This window comes from Cinclus cinclus, chromosome 3 (genome assembly GCF_963662255.1).
Source record: "Cinclus cinclus chromosome 3, bCinCin1.1, whole genome shotgun sequence".
Taxonomy (NCBI): Eukaryota; Metazoa; Chordata; class Aves; order Passeriformes; family Cinclidae; genus Cinclus; species Cinclus cinclus.
In genome coordinates this window covers 95,295,890-95,315,067 of record NC_085048.1, presented here as the reverse complement: position 1 = coordinate 95,315,067, position 19,178 = coordinate 95,295,890, and the positions used below count along the sequence as shown (strand labels likewise).

The 19,178-nt window shown below is 40.1% G+C and overlaps 1 protein-coding gene across 2 annotated transcripts in view; it reads left to right on the top strand.

The window, feature by feature from the left end:
• ENAH (ENAH actin regulator) overlaps positions 1-13,555 on the top strand; it is an 89,391-nt gene extending 75,836 nt beyond the window's left edge. Inside the window, exons 10-16 of one of the 2 annotated variants that reach the window (XM_062490473.1) lie at positions 50-104; positions 403-451; positions 2,476-2,542; positions 4,978-5,040; positions 8,328-8,406; positions 9,649-9,706; positions 10,502-13,555. In XM_062490473.1, coding sequence (XP_062346457.1) covers positions 50-104; positions 403-451; positions 2,476-2,542; positions 4,978-5,040; positions 8,328-8,406; positions 9,649-9,706; positions 10,502-10,539 — 409 coding nt within the window. In that variant the 3' untranslated portion in view covers positions 10,540-13,555. The remainder of the gene's footprint in view (positions 1-49; positions 105-402; positions 452-2,475; positions 2,543-4,977; positions 5,041-8,327; positions 8,407-9,648; positions 9,707-10,501) is intronic. The other variant, XM_062490474.1, reaches the window with a different exon arrangement.
• Positions 13,556-19,178: the final 5,623 nt, after the last annotated feature.

Below are 19,178 nucleotides of genomic sequence, written 5' to 3'. Positions count from 1 at the left end.
TCCATCTTAAAGCCATAATGAGCTTGGTAACTTTTGTCTCTGCTTACAGGAGAAGAATTGCTGAAAAGGGATCAACAGAACCAGAGCAAAAAGAAGATAAAGCTGTGAGTTGAGAAATTTTATCAAATTCACATTATTCAATACAAAGATTATCAGAGAGATTCCAGTAGTGTACACAAAATTATTTATACTTTACTGTGTCAACATATGCATATAACCACTACTTTGTGAAGTGCTTGCTCACTTTCTATATGCCCTTGAGAAGAACCATTTTAAATATATATAAAAACTGAAATACTTAAACAATTGAGATTGAGTCTTATTAATCTAACAGATTATAAGGACTTTTTTTCTCTCCCTCCCTTCTCTTTCCATATTCCTTCTTGTCTCCCTTTTAATCAGGAAGAATCAGAGTCTTCATCTTCTAAAGTTTCTTCAACAAGCACACCTGGTAAGTAGTTCAGGTTTGTGAACTCTGGGACTCTGTAATGCTAAAATCTAGTGACAAATCTCAGTCAGCTCTGCTGAATTTTGGAGCCTGCCTCTTCCATGATTACAGCCTGGGGTTTTGCTGTAGAAGGGGTCCTGCTTCAGAAGATGATGGATGAAAAGAACATAAGTGAATAAAGTATGTAAGTGCAGTGTGTTGAAATTCTTTGCCCGTGATCCCTGTGCTGAAGAGGCAGTGTTTGGAGCTGTGTAGCCAATGCCTCTGCTGCAGTCAGTAAGGAAAACTTACACATTCTGCAGTTGGCCAGGAGGTGTTGACAGCATGCACATGTATTTGTATTGTAAGTTATTGTCTCTCAAGAGACACCTGCAAAAAGGGTGGGGGGGGGGAGGGTCTGCGCCATATAGCCCTGCAGTTTGTCATCCCAAAAAGCAGTGGAAGCAGAAGGGAAGTAACTGGATAATGAATATACCAGCATTCAGTCTGTTCCAGCTTCCTCTGCTGATTGCTTGCCCATGTGTACACTTCTCTAGATGATTCAACCACTTGATGTGCAGGCCTTAATATTGAAAACCACTACTGCTGTAGTGTGAACAAAACCCAGGTGACACCTGGCTGGGGAATAAAAAGGAGTGCTAGGGAGTTGCATGTCCAGATGGAAATAACTGGCAAACTTAGTATTGAGATACAGGCACTCATCTAGAGAAGTCAGACTGCAAGGAAGTAAATGACATTGCACAAATTGAGCTTTTCACACACACCCCTCCTTTTTTCCTCTTCCTTTAAGAGAGTCTGCTTCATTTGGTTAAACACATTCTGTTAAACAGAAAGGACATTAGCATTAGGAAAATTGAGTGCTTTTGGAACACTTCTGATAATACAGGCCCAAAAAGAAGGAAATTTAAATGAGTGGAAGTGGTTCCTTTAATTGGTGGTGATAAGAAGCCTCACCAAACCTGCTAAAAATGTCAGATGCATTTTGAATTTGACCATTCCATTCCAGTTGAGAAATTTTCTTCATTTCTTGCTGTGAAATGCTCTGGTAATGCTGAGCCTCATCACTAGAACAGGTCTTCAGACTGTTCTAAGAGGAATGCTTGGCATCCTTGAGCAAACTGCAGCCATAGCAGAGGTTTCTCAATTTTGCAGATACAGCTAAAATCTGTAGTAACTGAAGTAACTCCTATGGCAGGACAGTCCTGAGGACTGGTGTATAAAATTAGGTTTAAGGCTTATTACTAGCATAAGTAGCCTGTACTTGGCTGGGTTACAGACTATGCATGCAGACTTCAGCAGTTTAGATATTCTCAGTATCCAGCTGCATCCCAGAAATTCTCTGGTCAGTGAGACTCTGAAGGGGCCTTTCTGCCTCTCTGCTTGCCCAGCTTAGCAGACCTAAGCAATATGAAAGAAAGGGAGCAGACCAAGCAAACTCCAAATTTGAAATGAAAACTGGTAAGATCAGTGGCACATTGAAGTCCTGAGTAAGTAATGATAGCGAGTAATAACAATCCACACTACAGAAAGGCTGTCCTAACTTGTGCAGATTGTAAGGAATGAATCTTCTTTCTCGTTGCTGAAATATATTCTAGTTGTGTCAGGTTCTATCTGCTGGCACATCACTGAAACTGGCACTGAATTGCTGTTGTATCCTTAAGAGTTTAGGAAAACTCCTTTAGCTTGAAAACCTCTTCTTCAATTATTTGAAGCTGACTGGTTTCAGAATTCCATGTTTCACAACTGAAGCAATCCAGTGCATAAAGTGTAGGCAGACCTTCTTCCAGATGGATTAAGAATCAAATGGCATTTACAGTGTCTGGGAAACCAGTGAGGCTTTAAGATGGTCTCACTTGGTGCCTTCACAGATGAATATTACAGGAGATAGCTTAATATGAAAGAGCTAAAGTAGTGTAGTAAAAATACCAAGCAGCTGGCTTGAGTTGCCAGGTGCTTGAAGTTTCCTCAAATAAATTACACAGTGAATAGAAGAATGCAGTTTTTAATCTCCTCACTCTGTTTTCCAGAACTAACAAGAAAGCCTTGGGAAAGGACAAATACAGTGAATGGAAGCAAGTCACCTGTTATTTCCAGGTACTCCCCTTTTGTACCAGCTGTCTTTTCCTTGCATTTGTTCTTGCTGCACATGCTGCTGAAGATACTGGACTGGAATAGTAAAGATCATCTTGATACTGTTAAAAGCAAAATGTATGGGTTTAAAATTACTGCTGTGAAACTGCTTTTAGCAGTTTTAAGTAGGAATGAAGAGTTACTTTTGGAGAACATTAATAAGTTAAATTTTTGACAGTAAAATCAAAAGTAGTACCCAAAAAGAGTTTCTTTAACAATTGCTGGTGTAGAAACTGAATTACTAAGGTGTATATTTAACTACAGCAGTGTTTAATTCTTTACTTTGAAGTCTGAAATTTCCTGCAAGGTGAAACCAAATTCAGTGCTGCAGTTCCTATTTCAGTAGCAAATCTAGAGAATAGGGGTTCTTTCTATTTCTCTGCTACTCATAGAATGCCTGTGTGGCTATTTTGGCCATCTTGGTAATACTTTATTCTGTGACAATTTTTAGTAGCTCTTGTACCAATCTAAGAAAGTCCATCCTAAAGAAGTGTAGAAATATTTTACATCCTTCAGTGTCTTTGGACCAAGCAATCTTTGGTAACTTGTCAGCTGGAACTTTGGTAGGCAGGGATTGTTCTGGTAGGCATTTCAATAAGTGAAATGGCTGCTCTGGTGATTTTTTTATTATGAGGTATATTTGTCATTTACTTTAAGACAACTTGTGGTTCATTTAGAATTCCTGTGTATTGTGTACACAGAGGTTAAAGGGTTCTGACCCCTCATAATCTGAGAAAGTTACTGTAATTTCTTGAGAGAAAACAAAAGAACATGTTCAATTTGGGAATGTTGTGCTTGAAATTACTTGAGTTCTCCTTAAAATTTGGCTGTTGGAAACAGTTACAGAAGATTGGGTGATCAGAGTATTAAAAACAATTGTTCTCTGAGTGGCCTTACTTCTTGTTGAGGTTGCCCTTGAGGTCTTCAGTTCTAAAATGCAACATTAAACATTCTCAGTATCTTTCTCTCTTTTAGAATAAATCCAGGAGTTTCAGGTGTCTTCAGCCTTGGGTTCTGGTTGCTTGCTTTGTTTTTTCCTAAAAGCAGGTGCCACTGGTGGTGATGTTCTCCCTGCTACACGGCCAGGGTAACAAAATACTGCATCACCTTTGGCCTTGACTTTCCCCTGCCCTCTTCCCCCTCCTCCCCAATAGGTCTGACCTGCTTTAGCCGAGGTCTCTTGTGCTGATACCTTGATCTGCTTCAAAATGAGGCGCTGTGGGGGAACAGAAATAATTGATGTAAGGAATCCTAAAGAGCATGTTAGAGTTCATGTTGTGTAAGACACTTGCTGATCTGGCCCTTTGGCTGGGGATATTTTCCTCAAATTGCTTATCCATAGGGTAAGGGGATTAATAAGTAGGGCAGCTCTCACTATCTGCCTCTTCTGGGGAGTCTGAAATGTTCTGAAGTCTTGCTTCTGCCTGCCCCTACAGCAGTAAGTTCTTGTAAACTGTTCCATGCATTCAGTTTCTCTGATCCTTTTCCAACTGGTGAAATTCAGACGTTGCTGAGGTCTGTTTAAAAATATTTTCTGACCTAGAGGAGTACAGAGGATTTTTGGGATTTCTCTTAGATGTATTGGGGCACTCTCTTCATCAAGCTTTTGTCTTCATTTGTCCATGGAAAATGCACTGATAGGACTTAACTTGATGCGAGCTTCCCTGGGTGTATACTCTAAAAGTTCTTCCAAAATAAGAATTCTGTGTTTATTTAATGTCAGTACTCTTTTCCAGTGCTCTCATAACCTGCTGGAAGGTGCCATAGCACATACTTTAGACCTGCTGATAAAATTTCCTAGTTGGTGTTGACGGTTTGCTCTGCCAGGATGAGGAAAATTTCATGGAAAGAGAAGGTGTTAGAAGAAGTCTCCCTTGAGTATCCTCGTATTTTTCTTAATTCTCCACATTTGCCAAGTCTCTCTCAGCAAGCAGCTTGGTAAACTAGCTTTGAGTGAGTTAGTCAAGGGGAGCTGCTCTTGGAAATGCTAATACTGTGTTTGCCTGAAGGGGATTTCTTTCACCTGCTAGGGCTGAAGAGCCTGCTCCTGACCTCTGCAGGGAGGATGCGACTCACTGACAGGGATTAAGCAAAGCACAGTTAAAAAAAACTGGCAAGTCAGCAAAATTTTCTCTTCAGAGCTTCCACAGAGGTAGATGGGCAGTTGCTGCTATTCAGAATGGATAAGTATTTTAAAACAAGTTGGTGTCCTGTCTAAAATCAGGCCTTTTCTTTTTGTAGCAAACAGAAAGGACTTGAGCTGTGGGCTTTTAATATTTCCTGAAACATGCATGTAGAACTCTTGAATCTACTGAAACCCCATGGTGTTTAAGGTGCTAAAACTGAACAAAATTAAGACCTATTATAGCTTTTAAAGGTAGTATTTCTCCCCCTAATAGACGGGAATCTCCATGGAAAAATCTGCTTGCTTCTGAAAACAGGTTCTATGATTCATTAAACAGGTATCATCCTGTTGGGATTTGAGACTTCCTAATAACCCCTTTGACCAGTTCAAGGTTGGACTTTTTCTACATGGGTTAGTAATCACCACGTGCACCACCAGGTTCCTCCTCCACGTTTTGTTTGTCCAGTTGAGCCCACGTGTGGTCTGGTTAAAAGCAGATGGTGTCAAAGGCAAGTTGAGATGGCTTAAGAACCAGGTATGAATTAATATGAAATACTGGTTTTCTGGCAGTCTCCACCTGCAAAGGTACGAATTCATGTTGAATATGCCAGGATTTAGTGGACCATTTGCAGTGTTTTAAGAAGCAGGTTTGCAAAGCTCTGAGTTTAGATACATAGGAACAGGAATTAATTTCCTAGGTGTGTTCTCACATCTGCTTTTTGATTAAAGACTTTTTAAACATAAATTAATGTTTCTGTTTGGAATCTATTCGCAAGTTAGTTAACATCATGTGTACTTTTTGCTGGAGATCTAAGTTTCACTCTCTAGTGGCCATAAAGTACTGACATTGAAACCTCAAATTTCAGCTTTGTTTTTCATGAAAGCACTCGTTGTGGTGATTACTTAATCTTTTTGTATGAAAAGTTCCCCTTCTAGCTACTTATCTTGGGTGGTGTATTCTGCATGTTGGCATGAATAAAATCTTTCCTTTGCATGCTTGATTGAAGGTGTGTTAGGGACTGTCAGGGCTGCCTCTCTTTCCTGTTAGGCAATGCTATGAAAAACCACACGGGAGAGCTCTTCAGCCACGTTGGGATCAAATGGCTGGGAAGTTTTTATTCACTGAATTTCAATAGTTAACGTTTTCCTAAATGACAGCTGCATTCAGGCTGAGAAAGGGGGTGGTGGGGGGGAAATTAGCATAATTTGGGAAGGAGCACAGCTAGATATTCCTGAGATTAGAAACCATCTCTTTTGGTAATGATGGTGTTTCAGTATTTGAATTAAGAATGTCTTGCATTTTGGAAAGCAAAAAGGGAGCACATTGCCAAGATTGAGAGGCAGAATCGTAAAGCTTTCCCATGGAGATTTTTAACCGATAGCAGCAGTAGATAGTTATGGTGGGTAAAACTGACTTTTTGTTCTAAAGATAAGAAGAAAAAGAAACAGTTTGTGTAGAGCTTTTCTTTGAATCCATCTTATTAGTACATTAAACTCATAAGTAATTTTAAAAATATTAAAGTATATTATTTGTTGGGTTTTTCTGTCAAGGCAGGTGCTAGCTGCCTGTTACCCGTTGCCGGGAGCTGCATTTAAGAGGATTTGTTTGTCATGTTAGATAGATTCTGTCCTACCATAGTGTATGGGAGCAGAACTCTATAGTCAATGGAAACTGTCAGAAACTATATATGAACTGTCTGAAAAACTCAGCTGTTCTGCGTGGAGTAAGTCAGGGCTCGCAATTTCAAGTGTAAACTGCAAGTAACTCTTTAAATACCAAATACCTGATGAAACAGCAATTGCTAAAGATCTCAGCTGATGAATGTTTTTGGGCAAGGAATTCTTCCATACTGAACTGAGCACTGTAACACGTAAAGGGTTTTGTAAAAGATCCTGAACTGTGGTTTGCCTTCATAGCATTAGTGCACACAGTAAGTTCTCTGGTGGTTGAAAGGTGAATTCTCTTTTCCAGCTTCTTTCACTATCAAATTATTCAGTATTTCATCTTCTGCCTTACTTGGTTTTGGGGTTTTTTTTGGTGTGTTTCAAACAATAGTAATTAGCAATTTCTCTCTGGGAACTTAAACTGTGTGGACTTAAGTCTTTGCAGCTGTGACAGTTGAGGTTTGTGATTCCCAAGAGAAGAACAAGTATCAAACCAACATTCTGATGTGACTCCCTTTGCTGTTGGGAGTCACAATTTGAGTTTTCTTCAGTTAACAAGTCAGAACATAATCCTGTCAGGTTAAAAGTCAACAAGACAATCTAGTGTGAGGTTCATTCAGCTCTTACTGAACAAATTCAGTGTGATAGGGTAATTTCCTTATGGATAAACTCCTGTCTTGTAAGGGAAGACTCATGAAAGCTCAAGGTAGTGATTTGGTAAAACTAATGAAGAAATAAAATGGTTTTTTTGTTCCTGTACACCTTGTAGCAAATCAGTCTGCACCCTCATGTGGCAAATGCAGAAAAATGCAGTACTAAATGAATTCCTCCTATGTAGGAGTTTTGAAGGGACACTGAGTGCAGGCCGAGCTGTTTTGTCCAGTGATGCCACATACAAGGGCAATGAAATAGGACCCTGCTTTGTGTCCTGCCCTTCCTTGAAGTTAGCATACTGTGATAATTCTAAACGTCAGGGAAACCTCATGAGATGAATTGTCAGGAATTTTATCAACAGCTTCTTCTTGGCTTGAACCTTTATAGGTAAGGGAGGGAGAATACTAGCGAAGATGTAAAATGTATTTAAGAACAGCAGAACATTCCTCCCTCTATGGAGAACTCTTTTGGCATTCCTGCTGTGAACATCCAGGCTCTGTCTCTGCTCATAGCTCTAGTAAGTCCATGAGTCTGAGCTACCCCTTGAATAAAAGAGGGGATGAGGAAAGAGGAGTGGAAAGACAGGAAACCCCCTTCTTTTGGAACCTGTATTAAAAATGCAAGGTGATCTGGGTAAGCAAGTTTTTGATGTCTAAAAGAGAGTATTTCATAAGCAAACATCAAACATTGTGTAGTCCAAAACATTAGAACTTCCTCTTCAGTATCACCTGACAAATCTTGCTGCTGTTACAGTATTTGCTTTCAGTGGCTTTAGAAAGCAACTGATGGAATAATTGAGGTTGCAGAGGAGTTGGATAACATCAGCTATTGAAAATCTCCCAGAGTGATTGCCCAGCATTCATACAGTCAGCATCAACATGCAGCCATTAGTTAGTGGGAATGCTTTCTTGGGAGAGCCCCTTTTGAATGAGCAAGTAGTTAAAGGAAGGAAAGTACTTGACATTTGAAGGCATTCAGCTTTTCATGCCTATTGTGAAGAAATCAGAAGCCACTGACAGTGAAATCTGTCCGCTGCTTTGAAAGTTCTTGTTTTGAACTAATAACTCTTATGGTAATTAATATTTCCAGTGTGTGGAAAACATTCTTGGGTGTTACTTTCTATTCTGTGTGGTATTTTGGGTCTGCTTGATTTTTCCCATCCTCCCACTCCCAACATTTTTTTTTCCATTCTTATTTTTTTTCTATGTTTTTGTTAGAAAAATGCCAATAATTTCAATGGGGGAGTCCTATGTATCCTGTAATAATGAGCCACCAGTAACTCATGGTTGTGTTTTTGTGCTGCAGACCAAAATCTACACCAACGGGACAGCCCAGTGCCAACGGAGTACAGTCAGAAGGTCTAGATTATGACAGATTGAAGCAGGTATGTGTATAATGCTTTAAAACAGATTGCTATGTAAGTTGGATATAAGGACTTGCTGCTGTCCAATACCAATTTTTAACTGTTTTGTTAGCCAGTTCCAAAGTTAAGGATTTAGTAATTACTAGTCTTTATTTTTGCCCAGGCATGTGTCAGTATTCTTAGCAGCTGGACCTGTAGGATGGTGGCTTAGAGAGAGCCCTGTTACTTCCTCACAAAATTCCTGCTTTTGCATTAGGCAGCACACACAGGATGGTGTTGACATTACAGATGGAACTGGGAAATCAGTTTGCCTGGAAAACCTTTCCTTCTCTTCTCTGTACCCAAACAAGCAACAAGCCCTTGGGGCAGCTGTAGCAGAACAAATTCCACCATGTTTTAATATCAGATGTGAGCACCCATGGTCACAAGTTTGGTGGTGGAAGAGCATCAGGGATGCTGTCTTTTGTGTAGCTCTCTGGTTCAAGAGCAGAGGAATCCTGTGGGACTTGTGGAGTTGGAAGTGAAGAATCTCCAAGTGGTGTTTGGATCAGTGGGTTCATCCCCAAGTGGTGAGGAGGGAGACTCTGGTGCAGGCTGCAGCTCAGTGGGTATTTCTAGAGACACTTTTACTTTGGTTACAGTTTTTAGTTGCTTCTAGACTGTGTCCCCACGTAGTAGCTGGCTTTAGGTTGGGTTATGGATCAGTTTTGGTTGGCTCTGGATTGAGTCCTGGCTCAACAGGTAGTTCTAGAGTGGCTTCTGGCCTGGTGAGTGGTCCTGGAGCAGCTTAGAGGAAAGGATGGAAAAAACAGCAAGCAGGGACAGCACTTTACTTTGTTGCCTTCATTCCATCACATTCCACTGGGAACTGAGACCTTGATTGTCCTTTTTTTCTTTTTTCTTTGAATACTTCCTTGGCTTGTGGTGTTTAGTAAGCTCCTTTCTTTGCATTCCACATCACATTTCACCTGTGGCAAAGCTTTCTCATTCTTATCCCTTCTCTCACAAATTCTACAGGAGTCAATTTGTGTCATTTCTAGCTGCTGTTTTTTCTGTATTGTACTGCACTAATAATGTTCTGTGGATGCCTTAGGTTTTGAGGATTAACTTGGAAGCTGGAGGGTGGGTTATGCATCTCGGAAGGGTTCAGGATTAATGGGAAGGATTGTAGTGAGAGAATTCTGGATTTCTCTCCACAGAAATTTACAGGTGGCAAAATTAATCTGTCTGCTAATCTGTTATATATGCTCTGACATATTTTAGGACATTTTAGATGAAATGAGGAAGGAGTTAACGAAATTAAAGGAAGAACTCATTGATGGTAAGTATTGCTCTGTTCACTACTGCTGCTCAGTTCTAGAGTAGCTGCAGGTGCTTTAAAATGTAAGCACGATGTGTTGATAACCTGAGAGTGATTTACTGGTAAAAGTAGCTTTGTTCTTCATCTGGTGGCAAAGGACTGGTACCAGACCTGTTCAATGGATGTGCTTCAGTGATTTGTTTCCTGGGGGCTTTGTTGTAGTAGAACATTGACACCAATGTGTCTTTTGAGCGTGGTTCAAGTGATGCTGTATTTGAGTGATTTGAAGTTATCCTTAGTATGGTGTGGTGGTGGGTGGGTTATTTTTAAATAATCCAGAGCTGCTGAGGTAAGTATTTCAAAACTAGTAATATTCAGAGGAGAATTGTGCTTCTAGCTTTCAGTTGCCTCTTTGATCTGTAACATAAGAGTCAAAGAATAGAATTCTCACAGTTCTCATTTTTGTTTTAACAGAAGCTATTTTCCTGTATAGCCTTCTGTACTTAAGGGAGATCCTTGAGAAAGCATAATCTTAAAGGTCTACCTGTCAGGAATTAAATAAAACTCTGTGTATGATTTACTGCCTTGGTGGAGGTGGGAACTGAAAATTGAGATTTTAACATAAATTCTATGGGAAGAAAAATGGTAGTGCCTGGTTGATAATGCCACTTGTCTGAAGCCACATGGGGCTGCCTTGGGTGTTGGTTATTCATGTTGTGAGAGCAGGGTGAGCCTGCTTTGAGGGGTCAGTCGTGTGTTCCAGCTTCCTGCCCTGACTGGATTTGATTTGCTAACTCTGTCTCTGTCTCTCTGCAGCTATCAGGCAGGAACTCAGCAAGTCCAATACTGCATAGAAAGACTCGTACTAAGCTGATGTGACTCTCTAACTTGATGTAAAACTGACTACGTTTTGTGAGCTGTTAGAAGAAAACGGAGACAGACAGACAGACACTTGGAAGGAGGGAGAAACAACCTATTCTGAAAAGCTTCAGACGCATCACTCTGGTGATAATGCTATTCCCCTCCTAGTTTGCAGCTTTTTTTCTGACCTTTACAGCAGGGTGGAAAAGACTCTTAAAGTTACTGTAATGATTATGCAGAAATTCCTACATCTATCAGACAAGATCACAGTGCTTTGAAGTCTACTCATGTCAAGATAAAATTGCACATGTTTCAGAATTTGTTGTTAAGACAAAAGAAAAAAAACAGGGAAAAGCTTGGGAAGGCTTTTCAGAGAGGTTTTCTTTATTAATGAAGGAGTTAGCAAGTTATACTGTTGTACTTCAAATGTATCTCAGGTTTGTCTTCCTATCATATCTGGTATTTCCATGAGTAATTTAAGAGATCAGATGTGTAGAGGCTCGGTTCACAAGACAAGGAGCTATTAGAGATGCCGTGCTTTTAAAGGGCAATATTTGTAAGTAAGGGTGACCTAGACGGTGATGACATATCAAGATTTTGGAATTTTATGATAGGAAGCCTCTCTAGCTAGCCTTCATGCAATTTTCTAGGAAAACAAAAAGAAAAAAAAAGCAAATACAGTCCAGAGTTTAAAGATGTAGATGCCTTCCTACATTGTTACGATGCTTTACCAAATCTAAGACTTCGACATAAGGCGAATCAGCAGTCAAATGTAAATCATTAGTATGTTGTAGATTTACAGTAGATTTTGGGGCTTTTTTTAGATTTATGCATGTGGACATTTTGTAATGTAACACAACACAGCCAGCTTTTTAATTAAAAGAAAAATTGCATGTCACAGAGTAGCCTTTTCATTTGTAAGGCTTAATTTATGCCCAGAAAGATGTGGGAAGAGGGAGGGGGAAGGTGACACATTTTTATTACTTTCTACACTTTTTTTTCATCTTACATGCATGTGTAATAATGAGGAAAACATGACTTTTATCAGTAACCATGTTAATGGAACCAGGTACTTGATCCTTTTGTATCTTTTTTCAGTTTTCTATTTGAAATTCAGTAATAACTTCCAGTAATTGTTCTGAAACTCCCAGGTGAACCAAACTCGTTTCTCGGTGAGAGAAAAAACGTTGTAGGCATCTGACTTGCTGAGGATGCCCCTGTGTAAGTGCATTGTCCTTCACCTTTTCACCATGACTCTGCTTCACTCTTTTCTGAGACTCCTTTTTTGTGGTTGTTTAATGAAACAGAGCAGCAGTAGTTACCTGAGAATGATCAGGTCACAGTAAATGGTCCCTTCTCCTCCTGATTTATCTGCCACCCTCCTTTCAAAAAAAAATCAATCCCAACAAAACCCCCCACAGTTCCATACACAAACCATGAATAAAACAGCAATGATATGCTATTGGTTTTGCTCAACAATTTTGAGAATCATTTTTAGGGGGGGGTGGTACCTCTCTCTTTCCCAAGGTTTTCAGTCTTGAGTGTAATTTTTTTATTTTTATAATTTTGTTTTTTTAATGTGGTAAAGTTCAGTGGAATAGAAATTCTGCAAATTGGCTCTGTAGTGCTTTGCACAAGGAATATGGATGAAGATCTTCCCTTTTCCTTTGCACTGTCCATTTTTCCAAGCTGTGTTTGCTTTGGAATCTGTGCTGATCCAGAAGAAAAGTTTACTTGCATCTTGTGGAGAGATTTGCTTAAAAGTACAGGCAGCTCCATTCATGTCAGAGATGCTTTCAATAACAGACTGCCTGGAGTGCTGAACACTAAAGCAGAACAGCACTTAACAGCTTCAGAAAGACTTCAACAAGAAATTTTTCTCCCATTCAACCATTGCCTGACCTTATAGGTTCAGATTCTAAGGGAAGATGACAGTGGAAATATCGCCTAACTTCTTTTTTTTTTTCTTTTTTTTTTTGTTAATAAAGAGGAGAAACAACATCACTTTTCTGCATGCATTTATTGAAGGCATTAAAAAAGAAAAAAATCCGTAGTAAGCTTGTCAAGTACTGTTTTTCTCAAAACAAGAGGAGGCATTTTCATCTTTGTTGATGTAGCTTTTTGTTTTACGTAGACTTTTTGAGCAGTAAGGATGTTTACCCTTGTCAGAAATCATGTTTGATTCGTTTCTTGGAGGGTTCAGGAGTTACATAGTGGAATAGCATGGATGGCTATAAGTGGTCCAAAATTAAAAGGCTGAACTTCTAGATTGTGCAAGGAACTGGCTTATGCACTAAACGTTTTGTGCCTTGGTCTACAATTAACATGATTTCTGCTTAAAAGAAAAAGGAACAGATGTTGTCTTTTTGTGCTGCTTCTACATACATACTTTCTGTAATCCCAACCTGCAGAACTGGTTCTTTCAAGAAAATCGGATTGAATTAAAGATTACTGTAGACATTTCCTGACCTACTGACAGTTGCACCATTTCCAGAGATTTCAGTATTGAAAATGAACTGCAGAAGCTACAATTATTTTGCTTACTGGTTCTAAGTTCTTAAAAACTAAGTTCTTAAAAAACCATATTGTGGTGGTTCTGTGCTTTTGTACAATGGATGTCTTAAGCTGAGGGCAGTTTAAGGGATCCTTCCTAATGCCAGGAGGGCGTTGCTTTCCTCAACACTGTGATCTGACCTGTGATAAACCTGCACTATAGACAAGTGGCTACCGAGTCAACTGCAAACCAACTGAATGTAAAACCCTTAGTGCTGGTGCTGAAATCTCTTCAGACAGTCATAATGATTTCCAGTTCGTTGTTTTAAAAGTTATCAAGTGTCAATCAAAGACTGAAGCTGTTCACTAATGAATGTTGACTTTTCATGCATTTAGGTTTACCTTCTTTTTAGTTTCTCAGTTCATTCTCTGCTTTTTTTTATCATATTGTGTCATTTTAAATTTCTTACATGCTAACGTTTTGTTTGAGCGAATGAAATAAAATTGCAATATATACATGTTGCCACCATTTATTTCTGGAACCTCATGGAAGACTCTCTGAGATTTACTACTCAAAATCCCCGAATTTTTAATGACTGTGATCATTCCTAACTCCTTGATTCCACCTCTCCTTTCTGTTTCTCCATCAGAAGATCCAGTAGAGAAAAGTGAAGACTTAACCTTATAAAGAATGTAACTGCAGGGACTGTATACATTCATGAATGGTAACTGCTGTACATAAATTAAAATTAATTTCAAATGTATTATGTGATTTACATCCTCACGTGGTATATATACACTTTGATCTCTCTATTCACAGAGAACGTGGGAGGGAGAAGGAAAGACTGGGGGGAAATAATTGCAGTCAGTCTGACTTCTTCTCTTGCTGCTTTTATGTTCATGACTTATTTTCAGTACTGGTAATAAAGCAAACCTACCATGGCAGGTCATTGGAGGTTTCTGTGCACTAAGGAAAGTTTTGCTCAATTTATCTTACAGCAGAATACTGAGCAGAGCTGTTCAAATATTCTTGACTTGACATCCTGAAGCTGCACTTTGCTGCTGCTCTTATTTGGCAAACCTTGGTCCCAGTGCCTAGCTTGGCACCAACCTTAATGAGTTACAAAGGTTTGGGGTTCTTTAAATAAAATTATCACTAGATTCTAAAATCATCTGCTGTACTTGGGGCAGTGTTTAGGCACCAGGTGTAAACATTTCTGATTTAAATGTCCTAACAGTGTTACCAACTCAGTCCATCACTCTCAAGAGAGAGACAGTAGCTACTTTTTAAAGTTGTCTGTTGAAAGGTAGGGAGATGGTCTGTGGTTGATCAAAGTGGGGATTGTCATGGGCTCTTCGAAAAGTGTTTAACTGGGCTCAGTTCCAGTGCTGAGTATTACTTGCCAGTGTCTTCTACATCTAGTCATACAAAGAATATGCAAAATCAAGAAGATGCCCTCAGTTTTCAGTAGGTGAACAAGATGGGAATCAAGAAAAGTTTTTCCCAAATTGTTTTTTTACCAAAGACTTTAACAATTCCTTTTGAGGCTGTAAATGTTCTTGATTCTGTTGCTGGGCAGGTGACAGAGAGGTCAAAAGGGAAAAGCCAGTGATTCTGGAGGATCTGGGGCCAGTTCAAAGTTCTTGAAGAACAGGCTAAAGATCACTTAAATTGTTTGTCTTAAGGAATGGTTTTGGGAAATGAGGCTTCTTTTACATGTGATCTCAGAGACTTAAGAGAGAGAGAAGTAGTATGTTGAATCAATACTGTCACAACATGTATTTGCACAATCAGAAGAGCATGTTTTTAAGTCAGCCTGTATGAGGACCTAACTAGGAGTTATTTATTTTAACACGGTGGAAATGGTTACCTGAGACTGTTGAAATTGATACATCAGGAGATACAAACCTAGGCTGACTAGAATATAATCTTAATTAGGTGCTTATATTCAAGTTATTCTTAATTAAAGGTTTATATTCATGTCAGTCTAGGTTTATAATCTTAATTAAAAACATGTGCAATAGAAATTAATGTAATTTTCCATGATATGGCAGAGGAAGGGTGTTTCTGGATGTTGGAAAAGCACAGGCAAACCTTTCAGTCAGAGCCCAGTCTGCTGTATACCTGGTAATCAGCATCTTCCATTGCACAGGGCCTTCCTCGGGTAGTTGGTTGTCACAGTGATGCTTAAAGTCAAGGAGATTTAGAAATTGCCTCCAATTTATAACTGGATCCCAGTTGAACTCTGTCATTTTATCTTGTAGAGCTTGGTGTCCTGGATCTTAGTGAGTATTATTAAAATGTCCTACTGATAAACTGTTCAGTAGAGAAGATGTGTACCAGCTGCTGCAGCTGGGCTGTGCTGCTGCTCTGGCTGTGCATAATTTTGCCATCATTGTTACTCAGTGGTGGGCACCACGTTCTCCTCCCTTCCCAGCCTGTTTTAGAACTGTCACCTGTGTGACGTTTTCACTTCACTTTGTGACTGCAGGTTGCTCCCTCAGCTGCTCAAGTATTGTATACTTGGAAGGGGTCTCCCATCATCATCTGATGTTTACCATCTTTAATGTAACTTTTTATCACCAACCAGCTGGAGCCACTTAAGTCCTCAGCTATTCCCTCTGAACAGCATCAACTCAGCAGTAAAGTAGTCTGTGCTAATGTGGTGTAAGTGTGCTGAACTGCTTTTCCTTGCAGAGTCTTTGGAAATTGTCCTGCTGACACATCCAAAGGAAAAAAAATAGCAGTGAAGAAGTGGGTACAGGAAGAGAAGTGTAAGGGATTCTGGAACTGTTCATGCTATCTGCAGGGTAGGATGCTGCTGGAATGAATGAGGCTGCAAGAGGCTTGAAAGCACAAACAGCTTTTAAACCTGCTCTGGATGCTGATAGAATCTGCAAATTGAGATAGTCAGGAGGGGTGGCTTTCTGGGCAGTCTGAAGGCTGCTTGCCCATCACTGTAGGGCTAGGAAGTTAAGAAGCAATTAACTCTGAAGGTAAATTTTCTGGTACTTCTGTTGAAGGTAAATTTTCTGGTACTTGACTTTTTTTTTCCCCAGTCCTGTTATTGTGAAACCCGTTAGACCCTGCATAGCTCAGTAAGCCCTGTGATGCTGCAGAATCAGCCCCAGAAGCCCCCCTGAGGAAACTCATAAATGCCTCCTGACTGGATCTAGGGCTGGCTGTCACTGCCAGGAAGCCTTGTGGTTGGAGAAGTTAAGAAAGAGAATTTTACGTGGCTTTTGGCCTGAAATCTTTCTCTCTGCCAGTGTCAGGACAATTCTGCTCCAAATGTAAGCATGAAAAACATGCTCAGTAATCTTTGCCCTACAGAGAAAAGCTCTGCTTGGCTCTCAGTCCCACAGGCTGGCACTGCAGTGTAGGAAGCAGAGAAGGGTCCAAATAGTCCAGTGCTGATGGAGTTGGTTCATTGAGGAGTTTATGTGGTAAGTGAAAAATCATTGCCTGTGTTCAGAGTGGGTGATGACAGAAATGCAGCCAGAGTGTTTGGATTCTCAGAGGTGAGAACCTTTTAATATCCTAATTTTCCTTATCATCTTATTAGCTGTTTGAGAGTGAATGTCTTGGTCATTGAGCCAGTTTATGTGTTCCACCTCCCAAAAGCGACTTCAAGTTAGACACTCAGAAAACTCAGATTGGCTGTTCTGTGACTTAATGAAGTGAGGAGGAGGTGACCATCATGCCCAGGAGCAGTGGGAACCTGAGGAGTTCAGTCCTGTTGGACACTGGAAGTTCAGGGATATGGGAGGTGTAGTGCCTAATAAATACTGTGTCCCCAACAAGACAGTGCAGTCAGCCATGGATGCCCAGGTTCAGGTTTTGTCTGATGATCAGGAGGTCTTAGTCCAGCAGAGAAAGGAAATCCATTGCTTATCACCCTTTTTCCTTTGTTTTTGCCCTAAAGCCTGTTATTAAAGAGATGAGTAAGTGACACTCGACAAAGCTAGAGATTGGTGTATCTCCCTAACCTGGCAGCTCAGTGTGTGCTCGAGACGTTTTTGGAGGCAGCGTTGCTGAGCAAGGCCTTAAAATTAGCTTTGGTTGTTCTGTTTCACGGTGGGGGGGGAAACAAACTCCTTCAGAGATTTAAATGCTCTTCTCAGGTACTCTGGAGTCAGGAGAGCTTTTGTGAAGCTGTGGTGGCAAACTTACACCAAATCTTCACAAGGTCACGTGCCCACACAGGTCTCAAAATACAAGGAAGGGGAGCACAGTGCATACCAGTGACAGCTTTCAAGTACTCTCTAAATAAATTACTTTAAAAAAAATAAAAGTGCTCTTTGAGGACTTTTACAAAATAACTTGCAATCTGAAAATGTGACAGTTCTGGTGTTTATTGGTTAACTTAGGGATGGAATTAGGGTACTGCACCTTCAGGGCAAGTAGGTAGGGAAATCACAAGTCCACAGCAGTGGTAGGCAAATGAGAGGACTCCAGAAGAGAGGGATTCTGACAGGCAAAAATGCAAATTCCTTCCTTGAAAATGAAGGAATAGGGCTGCAAAAGGCTTCAATGATAATGGCACACTTAGCATGGTCAAAACAATTCATGTTGATTGGAACATCTAGGTTTTGTGTGTTCCCAAGAATTGTGTGTAAGGAAAGCCAGAGGAGAATTAGAAAGGGAAGGAGCACTTCAAATTTACTCCAGTTTCTTGCTGCATTACTTTTCACTTTTATGCCTTTATTTTTTTCTTTATAGGTGAACTATATAACCATAATCATGCCTTTTACACATTTGACTAGCATAAAGGAGATGAGTTCAGGTCTGAAGGCAGAACCTGGCGGGGACATAGACTGCGGGCTGAGCACTGCAGGATCCAGCACAGCCTGGCCCTGAAGCCCTGAGCACCACCAGGAAATCTGGGCTTTTTCATTGTGTAATAATTACATTTTATGGATCTGCTGAAAGACAGGTTCATAGTCCTTTTTTTTTTTTTTTTTTTTTTTTTACTGGTGATCTGAATAGCTGAGGTAGAGATACTAGATAAATAAAGAGCAATTACTTAACAAGTAAGAGCTCCTTTTTGAGCAAGGAGCTGGATGGTATCTCCAGCTAGTGCAGTTTGGAGCTGGCATTGCAGGGGGATGCAGCCATTGCAAGCCTTGAGGGAATTTGGAGCTCTACTACCAAGTTTCAGTAGCACTAAATTTGCAACAGGTAAGGAAAACTCCTTTTTAGGGGAGGTTCCTCACTAGAATTTCAGAAATGCATGCAGGTCTGCTTTAAAGGGAATGAAAATGCTTCCATTACAAAGTTCTCAGAGGGGATTTTTAATGTCATTGCCAAAGCTAATGGTCCCAGAGGAAAACTTCACTGAAGTGCTGCACAGATGCATTACAGCCAGACTGAAATTCTGTATTGCAAACTGTAACTCAGAAAAAGTCTTTGTGACCTGCATATAGATTTCATGTTCCAGTTAATTTCAGTTCTTCCTCTTGAAAATACCCTTTGAAGCAGCCGAAGCATCACTGAACTCTTAATGAAACTGTTTCCTTCCAAATTTGGAGAACAATTTCCACTAGGTGATTTTAGTCTTAAAACAGCTTCAGAAGAGGCAGGGGTGACTGTTCAGACTATTTGTGGTCTTTTAAATCTTAAATTCATCTTTAAAGGTAGACACATGGATATGAATTCATGTTTTTCCTCCAGGCTTCCTAAATCTCTTCCCTCAGCATCCTCTCACTTGCCTATTGAGAAGGCTCTCCTCAGCTCATGGCAGAGCCTAAGCTGTGATGTGCATCCCTTGTTTCCCTTGGGGTATATTTCTCTCTCCATTAGTAGTAGTACTAACAGTTACTAAACTGTTCTTACCTCAACCTGTGAGTTTGGGTTGTTTTTTGTTGGTTTTTTTTTGTTTGTTTGGTTTGGGGTGTTTTTTTTTTTTTTTGGTTGGTTGGTTGGGGTTTTTTTTTTTTTTGTTTGTTTTGTTTTTTTTACCTTTTTTTTTTCTCTGATTCCCCTCCCCATCCCACTGGGGGAGGAATGAGCAGCAGCAGTGTGGTACTCAGTTAAAGCATGACACTTGGCCTAGGTGATTTGGGTAAGTGGCTATCAGTTACTAGGTTTAGGCTCCAGAAGATCTGTTCCTCCCTGGAAGTTTACTGGGGCTTTATA